The sequence below is a fragment of the Pristis pectinata genome, chromosome 14, assembly GCF_009764475.1.
Source record: "Pristis pectinata isolate sPriPec2 chromosome 14, sPriPec2.1.pri, whole genome shotgun sequence".
Taxonomy (NCBI): domain Eukaryota; kingdom Metazoa; phylum Chordata; class Chondrichthyes; order Rhinopristiformes; family Pristidae; genus Pristis; species Pristis pectinata.
The window spans coordinates 8678812-8697963 of NC_067418.1; the positions used below are offsets into that span (position 1 = coordinate 8678812).

The window sequence follows — 19152 nt, forward strand, 5'->3', positions numbered from 1 at the left end:
TTTGCTTATAACTGGAGGTGCTGGGAGCTTGGAAGTAATTTGATTTTTGAAGGCAGTAAACTGTCTTATGGTTGCACTTTTACACTGTCTGCTGTGTTTTACACTTTGTGTACCCAATAGTTACACTGTTGGGGAGAATGGTGCTTCAAAAGGCATTGTGAATAGTTACCAGGTGTCTGAGAGGCATGTTTCATGCAGCCTCTGGCCAATGTATCTACCTCAATCCAAAGCCTAAAGGTTGATGACCTGGTCACTATCTGTTGCTGTTTATGGGAGCTTACCATGTGTAAATTCACTGTTTGGTGTATTGTAAAAATATCACTTCAAGAACTGAAATTCAAAATAACTGGATGCTAGAAATGTGAAATAAAAACAAATGCTGGGGGGGAGAAACCTCAGCAGGTGAGGCAGCATCTGTGCAAAGAGAAACTGTCAATGTTTTGGTTTCCGATCCTTCATCAGAAATGCCTCACTGGCTGTAAGGTGCTTTGGGATGCCCTGAGATTAAGGGAGGTGTGCTCAAAACAATTGACAAACTATGGCTTTTCGGTTCTCTGAAGGAGTCTTGCAGTCTCTACAAGAGTTCTAGAGGGAATGGAGTCAAGATGACAAACATAACTGGGCTGCCCTTGCTGATTGAAGGACTGTTTCTCAGTTGGTATACAATTTGTGGTGGAAACCACATCGTGAGCACCAAATGCGATGCACCAGATTAGAAGTAAAGGGGGTGGGGGGGGTCCACTTCACTTAGTGTGTCTGGGTCCCTGATTGGTGGGAAGGTGAAAGGGTAGGTGTGGTGTCTTTATTTGCATGGGAAGATTCCACAAGAAGGGGAATGAGTGATGGAAATACGTCCAGGGTGCTGCATAGGGAAGAGTCCCTTCCAACTGCTGGGGTGGGGGAGGACACAAGATGGGGGTTTACATTAGGGGTGGTGGAAATCAAAGGATTGAATATGGGGATGGAGAATGAAAACCTTGCTCCAGTTAAGAGGATGGGGTGTGGGATGAAAGGGACTACTGTGGTAGAGAGCAGTGCCAACTTTTGAGGGGAAGCTCCAGGAAAGGAGACCAGAAGACCTCAGAAGCATTGATGGGAAAACGTCATTGTCGGATATTAGAACAGAATGGAGCCCCTACAGGAAACTGCATGGGAGATGATGCAGTGGAGATGGCAGGTGGGAGTCTATGGGATTGTAATGGACTTTTGATTGCTGACCTTCTCCCTGAAGTGGAGATGGAGAATTGGAGACAAAAGATGAAACGGTGTAGGAGCAGGGATGAATCAAGTTCTGTAAGAGTGGTGACTATCAGTGTGACTTCCTGCAATGTATTTGGGGGGGGGGGGTGGGGGTGTGTGGGAAGAAAAGTGGAGGAGGGGGCCAGGGTGAACTCTCTCATCTGGAGAAACTAATCCCAGATTGCTTTTGGCTCTCAGCTGGTGGCACCACCATTGGGGTCACTTAGTCTCCTGGCCTCCACAGACCATTCTCATTGTAATTGCCATCCCTCCCCCCTTCACCCTGTGCCCCTGGTAGTTTGAACCTGTTTGATTTCTACTTTTATCTCCTAGTTCTGAGGAATTTATCCTGAAACAATTGTTTTTTCCTCTTTTTGATTCTAGCTGACCCATTGAGTATTTCCAGCATTTTATTGCTGAAGCCTTATTGCATGTGTGGCTACTTATTTTCCAGGGACCAGCTTTGAGTTAATCTGGTAGTAATTATTCTTCCACTTAATGTTTGCTTAAATTTGATAGTCAAGACCCAATGTCCTATCTCCACATGCTGGTGCTAATAACATACTTTGACCTTTTAAGTGGCTATTCCAGTAGAATAACCACCCACTTGCTGCTGAAGAATTGTTGTCATTTGGCCTTGTTCTCTAGCTTGTTTGTTTTTCCTCAAAGCTCTGCATTTACCTCCTATCACAAAAGGAGGTGGTTAATGTTGGAGTCTGTGGAAGAGATGCATTTAGGTGGCCTATTTCTGTAATGCCTTTCATGATCTGAATGAACCACAGCATTGTTCAATCAATTGTATACCTTTCTGAAGTATCAAATTTTCTATTTTGACCCACTGGCTTGTTTATCTGCACTAACTTCATTAGTGTTAATAGGCTAACATTTGAGGCCAAGAGTAAATCTCCCACTGCTCAACTTGGCTTATTGTTAAGCATTCTTCTTGACTTTGGGGGGGGGGGGGGGGGGAGAAAAGAGTTGGCAGGGATGATGCTGGTGTACAGTCCAGCTTGCCTTCAAGTCTCCATTTCCCAAGGTACATACTGTAAATGAAGTGCTATAACTTTAGATAGGACAGACCTCACCTGCCCCCTCTGTAGAAGAGTTTGTGGTTCCTACATTACCTCATCAGCCACTAAAGACATGCAAAACTGGAGTGGAAGCAAGTGGTCCTTGATCCTGGGGGGCTTGCCAAGGAAAGGGGAGACACCAGACATGGAGTTAATCATGGAGCCATTTTGTTCCTTTTCAGAGTTGCAGACAATGAACATTGAGGTACAGTTCCATGAACTACCTCTATTTAAATTCTGCTTTAGTGTAAAAATGCAAGGTCACAAATGGCCTCTGCAATTTTTAGCTGACACTTCCTTTTGGTTTGAAGAATGCATTTTTGAAGAAAAAGACCTTCTGTTTGAAATGTGTGCAATGCATTGGAAGGCTCAAACATCTAGCAGAACAAGAATTTCTAGTTTGAGTTGATTGGTTCTACTCTTATTGGGTCACCAGCAGGATGTTAAAACAAAGAAAATACTGCATTGAGCATTTGAGTTGTGGGAAGGTCACTAATGAAATCAAATCATATTTAAACTTATTGTCTTGTATATATTGTTGGAAAGTGTTCTCCTGTATTCTACTAAAGTGTTTTGGTGTGCTCAAGTTCACTATCTTGTTTGTGGCACCCTTAATATTGTAAAAACATCCCAAGGCACTTGTGTTACCAGTGCACAATGCTTTTCCAGAGCATTGATTCTGTGAAGATTGGCCACAGAGCTATATAAGGAAATATGAATTCTGGTGACAAAAGACTTGTCCGGCAACAAGTTTTAAGGTGCTTCTTTAAAAGGATAGAGCCAGAATTATTTTGTTTGGGGGGGGGGGGGGAAGAAATTCCTGCACTTGCTCCAAAGAGTCAAGTGTTTCTGCCAGTTGCAGTGTGTTTTTGCTATTTTAAAAAAAAAAATGGGGTGCACGAGAGGTTATATGAAGTGTCACACCTTGAATATATTTTCTCTACACTAGTTGTGATACAATTGGGAATCCCTTGCCCAGCTGGTTTTGGTACCTTGCCCCATGGTTTTGGTGGCTGATTAAACCTGTTCATTGGATTTTCTTTTTTCCCCTTCCTTGGCTTTGACTAAGGGTCTTCAACTGGAAATATTCTATTTCCACAGATGCTGCCTGACCTGGGTGTTTCTGGCATTTTTAAAATTTTATCTTTGGTTTCCAACATCCTGCAATTTGTTTTTGTAACTTCCATTTATTAGGGCAGCAGAGTAGCACAGCAGTTAGCATGATGCTATTAGTGCCAGCAACCTGGGTTCAGTTCTGGCTGCTGTCTGTAAGGAGTTTGTACGTTCTCCCCATGTTCCTCCAGGTGCTCAGGTTTCCTCCCACATTCCAAAGACATACAGGTTAGGAAGTTGTGGGCATGCTACATTGGTGCCAGAAGAGTGGCAACATTTGCAGGCTGCCCCAGCACACTCGATAATGCAAAAAGACTCACTTCACTGTTTTGATGTACATGTGACTAGTAAGTATCTTGTATCAGATGTGTTTTATGAAAATGCCCTGTTTCAGATTACTTTATAATTTCATAATCAAAACAACATTCACTTTGTTACTTTAATGTTTGCATCACAAATGTATTCACGAACTTGATTCAAGTGTTTCAAGATGAAGCGAAAAGCTGGATTTGGCAGGGAGTCTGTTATGATATATCAGATATCAGTGAGAGGTTGGTCTTTTAGATGCTGCTTTCAGAAGAATCTGTACGGTTTAAGTCTTTTGTGCAGTGGAACAATGTTTTATATTTAACCTAATGCAACAGTGTTCCTGCTTATTTAAACTAAATAGGCTGTTTTGTTTTGAGGTATAATTAAGTTCCTAGCAATTTCACTGGTACCTTGTTTTGAAGAATCCTTTAGTTTGTTTTGGGGTTAAATTTATTAGACAAGTAATTAGTTGGAGGACATGGAATCAATAGATTTCATTCTGTACTAAAACACAATGTTATTAACCTTCCATAATTGACTCTTTTCAACACTGAGCTTAAAGCTAAGAATTTGTCCTTTTTGTCCTACCATTGGCAGCAGGGCCTTCAGTCCTCCTCAGATTGCTCCTCTTGTCTGAGATGCTGCATTAAAACTTAATTCCCCCTTTGACTCAATTTTCTGTCTAATTGCTCTGATTTTTAAACAGCTGTAATCAATTCCATTTAAGGAAAGCAATTCCATTTAAGGAAAGCTATTCCATTGTATGAATGGACCCTGAATTCTGACCTGAGTAATTTCCTCTGGCTCAGTTTTGACCCCAAGTTCCACTGGTGGAAAATAGTTAAGGTTACTTGTTTGGAACCAAAAAGTAATTGGTTTATATCTGCTTAATCACCCAAGTGTTTGCATTACTTTCTCTAATGAATTGTTTGAACACCATTGCATTGGATATTTCAATGAAAGTACTTGTGTGTATATTTTGCCTTGGGATGCAGCTAATGTACATTTTAGAAACACAATTTCAATGAAAGAGGGCTGCTAGTGTATATGGCAAGGCCCCACAAATGACAATGGTGGTGCAGCTGGTCAAGCTGCTGTCTGTGTTGGCATTGTGGGTTCAATCCTGACTTTGGATACTGTGTGTAGAATTTACACATTTTCCCCTGTGACTGGTTTTCCCCCAACATGTCCTCCTGTTTTTCTCCCACATCCCAGAAACATCTGGGTTGATGGGCTGCTGTAAGTTGCCCTTAGTGAGCATGTGGATGGAAGTATATGGGAGTTGGAGGGAATGGGTGAGGTAATGAATTGCTCTTTGAGCTGTCATAGATTCTGGGCTGAACTGCTCCCTACTTCAAAGGGAGATGAAGGTAATCTGTTAAGTAGTATTGGTTGAGGGAATTGATGTGACGGGAATGTAGTCTTTTCCTTAAATTATTTCACAGCTCTTAACCTTGTGAATATACCTAATTTTCCTTGTTTACATTAACATACTGTTATCAACTTTCTGAATAAATTGTGGGTTTTTTGTAATCTGTAATTGGTGTGGCTCAGATTGATCCCTCTGAATGCCAGTCTGTACAGCTCCCCTGGGTCTGATAGTTTAGGAGAGATTAAACTCCCTCAGAATCGAGGCTTCTGATTCACTATTTTTCTTAATCCCTTGAGGATCTGGTAGCACTAGTCAGAAGGTTGTGGATTTGAGCTACGCTGCCTTTAGTGTGAGACATTAAACCAAAACCTCTTCTGTGAATAGATGTTTAAGGAGCAGGTGAAATCTAGTGATACTTATCAACCAATATCACTTCATTTGCATTAATTGCCAAAAGCTAGGAATACAGTAGTTTAGGCTGTGTGTGGAGAGAGAACCAGTTGAAGTTTCAGGTTGATAACACTGGTTCTGATGTTTCTTCCTCTGCAAATACTGTCTGACCTCTGGACTATTTTCAGCACTTTTTGAATTTCCAGTATCTGATTTTTGCTTATCAATCACTATTAGCCATGTTTCAGTCAGATGTGGGAGCTGACTGTATAAATTGGATGTTGCTTTTCCTACATTATAACAATACAAAGTAATTGAATTTGGATGCTTGGGTCATGGAAGTTAAAAAAAAATTCTTGTGATTAATCAACATTTCTAATTGTTTTTGTATAATACTCATACTCTGTGTGCAAAATGGCCAAACAACTTATACAGAAGAAACTATTTTAATTTTTAAATCACACCTAATTATCCCAAAGTCTTGCATACCAGCATTGTTAACACATTGGAAATCTGAGGAATGCAATGGCAATCTGAACAATCTCATTGTGCACATTCTGGAGGCATTTGTATAATTGAAGTATGTTGGAAATGCTGTTGTCTGCTCTGGTGTATTGGTCCCTTCCACTGAGTCTCTGGGGTAACTTTGTGTGTGAAATTCTATCTAAACCAAATGCTTGGCTAACTGAAGTGAGTAAATAATACATCCATTATGCCTTTTTTGAGACAGCTCCTGTGATTTGCCCACAGCTAAGTTATTACTAATTCTTAGATGGTGAAAGTTGAATGAATGCAGTATGGAGTTGTACAGAAGACTTCACTCATTCTGCCTTGGGCGTACTGGGTGAACTGGTTCCTAATAGTCCAAAGTGTTATCAGTGCTCTAACTGTTGCTTGTTCTCCTGTAACAGGAAAACGATGGCCTAACATTAAATATCAGTTCACATTGATCCTGGAATTTGACATCTTGTATTTACACTTCAATGTCAAGCATGTTTGCTAAAGTAGTCAAAAGATGCATGTAAGCACTCTTTTCATGTGATGTTATTGTAGACCTTCATTATAAATGTAACTGATTAACTTTTTATGCCAGGCCTTGTTTTAAAGAAATTTGTTGGCAGAGTATTTAACATCAAAGGCCAATTTGAGCAATTGGTTTATACTTGTGGGTGGTTAATCTAACCCCTTTTTTGACAAATACATAGAATATCCTCATTGCATTTTTCCCTCGCTTATCTGGCTTCACCTTCATGCATCGATGCTTTGCCTCAATTCCTTGTAGCAGTAAGTTCTGCAATCTAACCACTCTAGATGACGTTTGGGTGATTTTTAAACCCCTGATTCACCCAGTTCTGGTCTCCTTTAGGAGGAAGCATTATGAAAGAACATCCTCAAACTTTCCCCCCTGGACATAATTAGCTTTAGGGCTTTGGACTGAGTTGTTATTTTCAACTTTTTATCAACCTTTTTCCCTTCCTGTTTCCCACCCCCTCCCCCTCCCTTCAGCCCATCTCCATTCATAAATCAATGTACTGTTGCTGAATGGAGTTTCTACATCAGTGGATAATAAGAGTGGGTGGGGGGGGGCAGGGTTTGAAGTGAGCCAAATACTGACATTTTGTATTTGATTGTAGTATATATTTAACCTTTGGAAATATCTTTGCACAATATAAATGCAAAGTGCTTTACAATTTGCAAATATTTCTGAAAGGTACTCTGTTACAATGGATATGTTGACTGCACAGCAAGCTCCCACATAATGACCCAATGAGTTTTTATAGTTGTGTTGGTTGAGCTAAATACTGGTTCAGGATATGGGGGAACTCTTGATCTGATGTCCTTGGTTTCTTTCCTAAAAGGACAGCTTCTGTTTTCACATCTGATTGTAGGAATGTTTGAGATTTGCCCTTGGCAAGTGCCTTGCTTTAAGCACTCCCTTTCAGACTAGGATTGCTTCAGTAATGTTGTGAAGTCTTGATTGCTATCAGTTAGCTGGTTCTAACCTTTCCATCTATTTCCCAGTTTTACTTGGCACTGTAAAGCTAATGTATTTTAACTTGTAAAGCTAATGAGAACCATCACTCTAGGGAAGGGGGACAAAGCTGCTTTCCCCCTCCACACATCCCTCATGACCTGACCATCTCCAGTGTTTTTTTTAAAAAAAATGCAATTTAATCCATCAGTTGAAAAGGAAATATCAAAGGAATAGTGATTTATGCAATCAGCAAAATTCACAGGTCAACAGGGGAACAAAGTTAATTTACCCCAATCTGAAAGTGAAACTTTAGTGTTTGGAATGATATAAATTGTGGCTGGTCACATTTGAAATAAGATTTAAATAGATGATTTGCATGTTGGCTCCACCTGTATACTTTTAAAAACTGGTAAACCAATGTCACTGGGAATGGATAGAAGAACCCAAGTCTTCCACATTGGAATTTGCTAAACTTGCCTGAGATGGTCTTGAAGCTGTAGAGATCTGACATGAAATGCCAGTGAATGTGGTTCCTGGGGAGAGAAGAGAATCCCCTTTTAGTTTGCTACTGAGTGGTCATTTTGCCACATGTTCAAGGAATGGCAAGTGTGGATATTGAAAATGAGTTGTATAACTACAGTGGTGGGCAGCACCTTGGGGCTGGGTACAAAGTAGAAGCTGCTTTGCTTTGGTGTTTTGTATGTGACTTGTCTGAACTGGAATAATTTCAATTGTGCAAACAAACACTATACCTTGAGCGCAATGAGAACTATTAGATTTGAGAAATGCCCTAGTACTATTTGTTCAATAAAACTGTTCTTAATTTAGTCACCTAAGCTTTGATATTCTTAAACTTTATCCAGTTGCTTTAAGTTGGATATCTTCAACTGCTTTTAAACTTTGCACTGCAATTGATTAGTCTTGACTCCCTGCCCTCAACTTTCCAGCCTTTAGAAATCTCAGTATTTCAGTTTCTCTATCACCATCTCACTCAACATTCTTTAACCTGTATTGAAATGGATTTTGCTTTTAGTCATGGATTTATCCCCAGTTTAACAAATTTGAGGACTTAATTCGTTCATTGAGTGTGGGCATCATAGATGAGACTATTTATTGACACCCCCCCCCTCCCCATTTGCTAGGTAAACCGCTTGGCATTTTTTTGTTTAACCATATCAGGGCATTTGGAAGTCAACCACAATGGTGTAGACTAGAGGAAGCACGTCAGACTCCTTTCCCTAAAGGGCATTGGATGATTGGGTTTTATGGTCTAATGCTCTGGATTTTTGTTTTCTGCCACATTTGTCATGTGTTTGGAGAACTCAAATTTGTTGCAAGTTGATCTATGGATCATTAGTCCATGCCTCATTTATTGCTTCAATAAGAACTGCTTTGATTTTGGATTTTAACACTCAATGGTTCTTTTCATCCTCCTGATTAATCAGTTTGTAGACATTGAGGGCAGGAAGTTCCACATTAGATAGAGGGTACAGTCTTTGAAAGGCCACAATGCAGGAAAATACCCACTGTGATCCAGTGGGCTGAAGAAAGTGAAGTCCCTCTAACGTAGAGGGTGGGTGGTTAGACTCCTCGTTGATGGTTGTTGCTTGGCATATTTGCAGTGTAAAAGTTCTGCCATTTATCAGCATGTGCCTGAACATTGCTCCATCCAGGCATAGACTGCTTCATCTATTCTGCATTATTGGTGAAGTTGTGCATGAAATTGATCATGGTGAAATCATTGGCAAACATCCCCACTGTCAGTCCCAATGCAGGGTTTCAGCCTTTAATATCTACTACCCCTCTGCCTCCACAAATGGTTGCCTGACCCACTGAGTTCCTCCAGCAGTTCTTTATTCTAATTCAAATTTGGTGATGGTTAATATCTTCAAGTTCATTTCTCAGCATCCACCATAAGCATACCGGTTAAAGAAATGGCCCTTCAGCCCACCATATCTGGAATTTAAGTTCTTGATTAGTAAGGGTGTCAAAGGTTATGGGGAGAAGGCAGAAGAATGGGGTTGAGGGGGGGGAAAATCAGCCATGATTGAATGGCAGAGCAGATTCGATGGGCCAAATGGCCTAATTCTGCTTCTGTCTTATGAAGGAATATCTGTCAGCCACTAGTGCCTATCTATATTAATTCCATTATCAGTGCTCATCCAGATGCTGCTTAAATGTTGGTGTTTACCACCTCCACCTCAGGCAGTGTTCCAGATTGTAACCACCCTCTGAGTGAAACTTCTTCCTCTATCCCCTTTAGAGAGGTCCCCTCTAGACCTTGTCACCTTTTTTTAAACCTGTCCCTTCTAGTCTTTGACACACCTGCCACTGGAAAAGTTTCCTCCATCTACCCTATCTATGCCCCTTAAACATGTACACTGCTGTTGGATTACCCCTTCAATCTCTTCTGTTCCAAGGAAAACAACCACCAATCCCTCTCCTTAACAAACGTTCCATCCCTGACAACAACCTGGTGCATCTCCTCTGCATCCTCCAATACAATCATGTTCTTGTGTTGCAACCAGAACTGTACATGGTCCAGATGTGGCCTAATCAGCATTTTCTGAAGTTTGCCAAAATCTCCCTGTACTTTTAATCAATGCCCTGGTTAATGAGAGCAAGCATCCTGTATGCTGCTTTTGTCACACTGTCCTGCTATCTTTGGGGATCTTTGTACCTGTGCACCAAGGTCCCTTTTTTGTTCCTCAATACTTCCTATCCCCCCACCCCATGGATAATTACCAGCTGATCAATATTCCTAAGACTTCCTCACTCTCCACAATCCTGTTGATTTTGTCACCTGCAGAACTTGCTAATCATACAGTACCTCCTACTTTGACATCTAAATTGTTAAGCATATCCTGGAAACAGTCTTGTGCTTTGACCAGAAATATTCGAAGGTCTGTCTATCGAGCTTGGCATATTGCTGCTGTGTACCTCCTTCATCTGCCTCCAATATCATCCTTTTAATTTTGCCCAGCTTGTGAAATTTACATGCTGGGGATTTGAGCATGTAATCTAGATTAATGCTCAAGCACAAAGCAGTGTTGTTGACTTTTCTTTCTAAATCAAGACATTTAAAACCAAATCTCCATCTGTCATTGGGATCTTTCGCAAGGTTTGAAGAACTAGAGTTTCTGGCCTACATTCCCACCCCCCCTCCCCCCCCCAAAGTATCTTGTTGCCATTTGTGATCTGTGCAAATTGGTGCTTTTGGTCTATATACTGTTGATTATACTTAACATTCAATATGAAGAATTGGTTGAATAAGATTCAAATTGAATTCAAGTTCCTCCCCCTCAGCATGGTAATACATTGTTTTTCCTTTCCCAATCTGTCTCAAGTGCACAGTCCTGCCATTATTTTTTCTTTTCAATGGCTATTATTGTCCCAAACTAAAAGACAAACTTTCTCTTTTTAATCTCCTTTTGATGTGAAATATTTACATAAAATTTACAGCTGAAACAAAGCTAATCATTTCTGGAGCCAAGTCGGTCAATGAAGCATTGTATTTGTCTGTTCCAATGTAGTCACTGGCCCTAGTGTGTTGTTCGTTCTTGTTGGAATGCAATATGCTTTGTTTAAAAAGTTTAACATGCTGTTTAGCTGATAGAGGGTATTGGTGATGAAAGCAAGCTGGTACAAATTGATGTAAATGGCTTACATCAGCTTTGTTAGCCATATGACCACACTGGTAGTAAGCAAGTTACTTTTATCCCTGGAGTGTGCTTTTATCAAAGCTTCAGGGAAATGTTGGCTATTGTCTGTTTCATTTAAAATACATATTTGAAGTTTGTTTCTTGGTCTACAGAAGACTATTCTATACCAGAATAGTTAGGATTCTAAACACCAAATGTTTATCAAATTGTGCATGTCCAAAGTGCAGCCTTTTGGAAAGAAATTAGTTTCTAAAGGCAGCAATTTATTTTTTAATGTTGCTCAAATTGTTGGGAATTGTCTGCAGTTTACCACTGGCATCAGTGAGGGAACTAGACTTTATTCAGTTGGGGGTTGGTCAAAATTACAACTAGTTGAGCTGTACTGATGTACAATATCAATGGGTTGCATTTTTTCTACTGGTTTAAAATTTTATTACTTTCATTTTGAGGGACATGAAACAAAGGTGACCTAGATCATGTTAAGATGCTAATCAACAATCAAACAATAAATTGGAGGTGCTGGGATCTTAGATTTGTGTTTGGGGTTTCTAGCAGTTTTGCTTGCTCCAGTGATCTTATTGCCCTCCAGAACAAACTCCAGGTTGAATTGCTGTATCCATGCAAAAAGTCTAGCCAGATGCACCAGTGAAACGTCAAGATTTTGCAGCATCAATAATGCTTGTATTCAGCTGAGACAGCTTTTGGGTGATCTGAAAGGATCTGTGACTATTTTGCAATTCCTACTGGCTGCAAAAGCCAGTGTCAAAAGCATTATAACATAAGATATCTTTTAGTCACGTGTACATCAAAACACAGTAAAATGCATCTTTTGCATAGTGTTCTGGGGGCAACCTGCAAGTGTTGCCATGCTTCCAGTGCCAACATAGTATGCCCACAGCTCCTGACAAGTCTTTGGAATGTGGGAGGAAACCCACACACATGGGGAGAATGTATAAACTCCTTACAGTGGCTAGAATTGAACCCAGGTCACTAGCACTAATAGTGTTATGCTAACCACTACACTACCTGCCTCATCCCATTGCATACAAGTTCCCAAAGCCAACTGGCTGCCATATTTCCAGCATTATGATGGTTATTAATGATATTTTGGCTGGAAATCAATTGGACATGTCTTGATTGTGAATGCTGTTTTATAAACTTTCCAGTAATAGCTGGAGATGAAACAGTTGGCTAAGTTTCTTTGGCCCATGAATACAGAGGCAAGTTATGGTACTTTCTGGCAGAAGTATTAGAGGCTTTTGCAGAATCTTGCATCACTATACAATCATGTTTACTGCTGACTGTAGTGAAATCACATTACTGGACATGCTCAGTTGGACAGGTGATACTTGTGGAGAAAAATTGACTTTGGATCAACAACCAATGTTTGGAACTTTCCTCTAAAATATTTTTAGTCACACGTACATCAAAACAGTGAAATGTCTTTTTTGCATTGCTGAGAATGTGCTGGGGGCAGCCCACAAGTGTTGCCACTCTTCCAGCACCAATATAGCATGTCCACAGCTCCTAACCTCCATCTTTGGAATGTGGGAGGACACTGGAGCACCTGGAGGAGATGTGCAGAGAATACACAAACTCCTTGCAGACAGCAACTGGAATTGAACCTGGGTCACTGGTGCTGTAAAGCATTACACTAACCACTACACTGCTGTGCCATGAGTTCATTGAGTCATTCTCATTGCAGTAAATGGCAAGTCTGAACCAGCACTGGAAGCCACACAGCTTTGTTTGAAGCTTCTGAATTCCAGGAATCGGGAAGAACTGAGGAGGCTGTTGCATTTCATGGCTGTTGCTGCTTATCCAGCATCCATTGCGATGCAGAAGGGGGTGAGTGTGCCATCTTTGGAAAGACTTTTTTTTAGAACAGTACAGGCCCTTCAGCCCATGACGTTGTGCCAACCCACATAAACCTTATCCCCATTCAATCTAGCCCCCTCTACTTCACCTCCCATAACCCTCTACTTTTCTTTCATCCATGTGCCTATCTAGTAGTCTTTTAAATGACCCTATCGTATCGGCCCCTACCAACACCTTGCCCATTGATTCCTTAACATCTTAAAATCTATCTCAGCTTTAAATATACTTAATGACTCAGGTTTCCACAGCAGTCTGGGTTAGACATTTATAAAGGTTCACTCAGAGAAAAACCTGTTCATTTCAGAGTTAAATGACCAATACCTTAACCTGGAGCTATGTCCCCTCTAGATCTAGATTCCTCCATGGGTTGAATCTTCCTCTCAGCTTTATCCCTGTGAACTTTCCTCTGGATCTTATACTTAAAATAATAACTTGTTATCTGGTCAGTTATTCTCCATCAGAATTCAACATGCAAGGCTGAATTTTAGCTTCTGCAACTTAATGGGCAGTAGAACTACTTGAACCATGATGCTAACTTCTTTATCCTTCAGGTCGAGAATAGAATAGTGATGAAGAGGACTTTCGGTAAAGCCATCGCCTTCAATAAGAACCTACCAAAGGGGAAAGCTGATCTCTTGGTTTTGTTTCTACTTGATCATCAGAAAGATGTATTTAAGGTACATAATATGACAGCAACAAAGAAATCATGCACCTTCAAACTGCAGTCATACACTAAGATCAAGGGCTAGATTGTGATGGAAAGTGAACCTTCTGCTTTCACATCACTTGATTCCATGAGTTCATTGATCTTTGCTTTGTATACATTCACTGAGCATCCATAGCCTTCTATTCACAATCCCCTGAGTAAAGAAACTTTTGTCCTGCTTTTCCCAGAGTAATGAATCTGTTGAATTCTCTGCCCAGGGAAGCATCAGAGGCTACCACATTAAAAATATTTAAGACATAGGTTTTTGCATAGTAGGGAACTAAGGGTTAAAGGGGGGTGGGGGGGGGGGTGAGGTGGGAAGGCAGGTAAGTGGAGCTGAGTCCATGACTAGATCAGCCACGATCTCATTGAATGGTGCAGCAGACTCAATAGGCCAGATGGCCTAGTCCTCTTATGTTCTTGTGAATGCTGACCTTCTGGTTTGCAGCTCTGCAACCAGTGGTGCCCTTGACCCTGTCAAGCCCTCTATTTTAAATATTTCATTTGAAGTGTAGGCTCTTTCCTGTGCTCCTGTGTTCACATGGAGAGCTCTCTGAATACAGGACAGTGGGATTTTGAGGCTTGGAGCACAAGCCCAAGGCTGTGTAGGCCAACACTATGTGGAGGAGCTTCTTGGCTGCAGTTTGAAGTGATGCTAAATGAATGTATCTGTTAATTCCAAGTTGTTTTTCCTTAAAATTCAATGCAGTAAATTGAATACAGAGCAAGAGTGATTCTTATTGAACTTCATATAATTTGAATGACTTCAGATAAAGGGTTGACTGAAGTAGCAGTCAAATGTGATTAAACTTAATAGGGATCTGGACAGTAATAGTGTCCTTTGCTGTAGTGTATCCTGCAATCCTCCCACCACACTGCCCCCCTTAAAGGGACCAATGAAATGCAGGCTTGTAGGTCTGCAAATGCTGGGTTTCCTAGATTATGCCGGCCATGAGACTTGCCTAGGGACATTCCAATGTTTGGGTGAAATGCTATGACTTTGGGGTTTCATTCCTTGGAGACTCCAAATGGGAGTGCAGGAAGATTTTATGCTTTGAGAAATGCAAAAGTAGCAGTACACTTCAAACGGTTTGAATAACTCTTAAAATATTCAGGTCCCTGCGATGCTACACAAAATGGTGAGTGAGAAGCTGATGCTCATTCAGTCTGGAAGGGATCCAGACTTCAGTACAGGTAAGAGGACAACTATCCACTTGTGTCTGAAGCAATGTCATTATTGTCATTTCTAAATGTGTACTTTCACTGTATCTCCAGGTAGTTCCATATTTGGCTTATTTGGGGGGGAAATGATTTGTCCATAGAGCTTTGCACACCTAAACAGACAAATTCCTGGGAGTTGATCTGAAAAGTTTAGAATCATGAGCTAGCTTTGCTTAAATTGAGCTTGGGTTGTTTTCTACCATGGAATAGGTGCTAGGCTAGCAAAGCAGATAAAGGCATCAATGTAACTGCACTGTAATTGACCTGTATGATCAGTATGCAAGACAAGTTTTTCACTGTACCTCAGTACAATAATAAATCAATACCAATTGGCAGTTCAGCCCCCTGGAGCTTGCTTGAGCACTCAGATCATGTCTAGTCTGAATCTTCCTTTCTCAGCTCTCATTCCGTAACTCTCCTACTTTTGCCTGATACAAATCAGTTTCCACTTTAAGTTCCAGTGGACCCCTGGACTCTGCCAATACCCATTGCCCTTTGAATGAAGAATTGTTTCCTGATGTTGGCCAAGAATCCTAGTTCCAATTTTGGTTTTATCCTTTTTATTCTAGGCTCACAAAAGAATGTTTCTCTAACCCTGTTGAGTCCTTAACACTTGGATCGACTCCTAATCTTTGTGGGGGGGTGGGAAGATAAAGGAACACTTTTTTTTAACCTGTCCTCTCCTTTAGAGCCCAGGTATCTTCTGGTGAATTAGTTGCAACAGTGTAAATTGGATCGGTTCCACAGGATGCAGTCTTGGACCAAAACCATCAAAATTAATGCATCCATCAGATTTCTTTAAATAGATGTTTTAAGTGAAACAATACCAGTGTTTGGGTATTTTACTGTAAATTTATCAGCTCCTGACCAGTTGAGTTGGTGCCCAGTATCCTTGTATACCAATGCCTTGCAGTTATTGCTGGGGTGAAAATAGCATCTTTGCCATCTTGGGAAATCCACTGGGATCAAGGATGACTTCGGTTCTGTATGTACTGAGATCACTGAGGCCAATATTGCAACTGCAATCTCTTGAGAGCAGGAAGTGCCTGACAGTGGGTGGTTTCTTGAGGTGACCACAAATCCCAGGGTATTTCCACACTGGCTTTGAGCATGACAAGTTGGGAATTGAAATTTGTATACTGGAAGTATCTACACATTTCATGTTTGCAGATAGTTTTGCAATATCAGCATTTGAGAAGTAGGTAATGTTGGAAATAGTATGACTCTAGGTGTCCTGTCACTTCTGGTTCATGATCACTTCAGTCTTGTAACATGTTCCACCAAAACAGATATCAGATTTGTTAAATTAACATTTCTTGGTTAGGATATAGAATTTTTTTAATATGCCTTGAATGTAACCCAATAGCTTTTGAAGTTCATTGTGGCATTTTCTGTAAATTTCTCCTTCCTAGGGCACTCTTTCTGTGAAAGGTTAAGTGTTTCTGCGTGTGAAAGCATCATGCGGAAGACCACCAGAGATGAACTGTTATTGCTGCTTAAAACTATTGATGAAAACAAACAGCTGCCTGCTAAAGAGAAAAAGAAGGTCCTCACTCAGTTCAGCAAGAGTCATCCAGCTATATTTATTCAATATTTCTTTGATCCTTTGAGGAAACCATAATTTTGTCGATGTATAGGTGTATAATTGTAAGTTAATTGTAAAGCAATTAAATTTATTGATTTTATAAGATTGAATAATAAAACTTAAGTTTATTCAGTTTAACCTGTTATCTTGCTTTCCTTAGTTTCTATTCATCCCAGGCTTTCGGCTTTCCAGGGTGGGCCAGCATTTATTGCACATCCCTGTTGGTGGCTCAGTCATTTCAGGGCAGTGGAGAGTTTGCCATGTCTGGAGGTGCACATAGCCCATACCAGGTTTAAATGGCAGATTTCCTTCCCTAAAAAGATGCTGTGAACCTGATGTTTTCATGATCCCATCTAGTCAGTCATGGCAACTTTGTTCCCTATGAATTTGGTTTTTCTAGCTACAGCTGGTATAAGAAAATGCTAGCAATATTGTGCAGTCCTCATCTGTGGAGGAAGAAATAGTTGTCCTGAAATGGTAAACCATCTCTTTTATAGTGGGATTCAAATTTGACTCCAAATCAATTTAGGCATCTTAATGTAAGTACATAACTTAACCACTACCTAATAAAAATATTCAAAGTAGTTCATTAAAACCACTTGAGGCATGCAGCTCCCTTGTTTTTGGAACTAGGTAGCATTGACAAGCTGCTGTTCAGTTTTGTAGGTACTAAATTATTCTTAGCCACATAAACTAACCCTCAGTACTTTAGAACACCCTCTGTGCACCTGGTCAGAAACAGCTTGGTGTTTAGCAAGGAACATCAGTAGGAAAAGTTGCATCCAACCCATCTTGGCTCATTTAAGATAAGATCTTTATTAGTTACATGTACATCAAAACAGTGAAATGCATCTTTTGTTGAGTGTTCTGAGGGCAGCCTGCAAGTGTTGCCATGCTTCTGGTGCCAACATAGCACACCCGTAACTTCCTAACCTGTATGTCTTTGGAATGTGAGAGGAAACAGGAGCACCTGGAGGAAACCCATGTGCAGATGGGAGTGGGGGGGGGGGGGGGGGGGAGGCTAGAGAAGAAGAACACAAACTCCTTACAGACAGCAGCCAGAATTGAACCCAGGTCACTGGCACTGTAATAGTTTTATGCTAACTGCTACACTACTGTTCCTGCCCTGTGGATAGACAATACATGCTGACCTTGCCAGTGGTGCCCACATACCATAAATGAATAGAAAGAAACTTAATTGCACTCAGCAGTACCTGTCCAGCATTCTGCAATTCAAATCCAGCAAGCTCAATAGAAAAGGGTACTTTTATAAGGAGCCTTCTAAACCTCAATCACATGCACTTTACTGCCCAAGTAATAGATTATGTACCCATGCAAATCCTGCAAGAAATAGGCCATAAACATCAATATTATAATAACCAGGTAATATTTTAACATTTGAACAAAATCTGTTTCAGCAGCACTCCAGTTACTTAGATTAAACTCAATTTTATACATTTTCTTTATTCGGGTTATTCAAAGCAGCCTTTTCATGAGCTGTCAAGTACTAATTTACCTTGTGCATTCAATTTTCTGAGTGAAATAACTAGAAATGGTAATTGATAATGTAGGGGCTGTTATCTCTAATAGACTGTCACTAGTTGTCAGACACTAGAAAATAATTGACACCTATTACCAGTAGTTCTGAGTTTAAATCTTGTTTCCTGTGGCACTAAATGAAGTGTTTCTTTATCTAGTACATAGCAAGTGATGGTGTAGTCAGCACTTCAAGTGCTTGCTCATGGAACTGCCTTGTGACCCTAGCTGGTATTTGCATTGTGATCAAAAGGCACAAAACCCCTGCAGATATATTATCTGAATCCTCTTGGCCTTCATCTCATTTTTTTTAAATTCTCCCCATCCCTCCAACACAACACACCTATTTCTCTAAATGTTTCCCACCTCTAACAAATATTCAACCCAAAACATTAACATTTTCCAGTCTCCACAGATGGTGCCTGTCTGAAATAAAGACAAAGTTTGATGTACCCAACAGGTCAGACACCATCTGTGGAGACTGGAAAATGTTAATGTTTTGGGTTGAATATTTGTTAGAGGTGGGAAACGTTTAGAGAAATAGGTGTGTGTTGTGTTGGAGGGATGGGGAGAATTTTAAAAAAAATGAGATGAAGGCCAAGAGGATTCGGATAATAGTGATATTCAGAGGGGTTTGTGAAGGCTCGTTAATTGCAGGTGATCTGCCTGGAGGTGGTGTGAATAGAAGGGGAAAAAAACTACAAAATAAACAACAATGGGACTAAGATACTGACTACAGCAGATACTGGAAATCTGAAATAAAGGAGAATGCTGGGAAAGCTCAGTAAGTCAGACAACATCCACAGAGATGGCTAGGGGTTCAAAAGTGTTTTCTTTTAAACAAAAGCCCTGCAGGTGCTGGATATCAGAAACAAAACCAAAATGTTGGAAATGCATTGTAGGCTGTGCAGTAGCTGCAGAGAGAAAACAAGTAATGCTCCAAGTCATCGAACAGTTTAGCACAGGAACAGGGCCTTTTGGCCCATGATGTCTATGCAGACCATGATGCCAATTTAAACTCGGAACTCAGCACAATAGAACTCTGGTTAGACCACACTTGGAGCATTGTGTTCAGTTCAGGTCACCTCATTATAGG

The 19152-nt window shown here is 40.5% G+C and overlaps 1 protein-coding gene across 3 annotated transcripts in view; it reads left to right on the plus strand.

The window, feature by feature from the left end:
- The window catches only part of depdc7a (DEP domain containing 7, paralog a), a 37497-nt gene extending 20835 nt beyond the window's left edge, over positions 1-16662 (plus strand). For 2 of the 3 annotated variants that reach the window (XM_052029310.1, XM_052029312.1), the window contains exons 7-10: positions 12836-12978; positions 13560-13685; positions 14830-14908; positions 16348-16662. In XM_052029310.1, coding sequence (XP_051885270.1) covers positions 12836-12978; positions 13560-13685; positions 14830-14908; positions 16348-16556 — 557 coding nt within the window. In that variant the 3' untranslated portion in view covers positions 16557-16662. The remainder of the gene's footprint in view (positions 1-12835; positions 12979-13559; positions 13686-14829; positions 14909-16347) is intronic. The other variant, XM_052029313.1, reaches the window with a different exon arrangement.
- The last annotated feature ends 2490 nt before the right edge of the window (positions 16663-19152 follow it).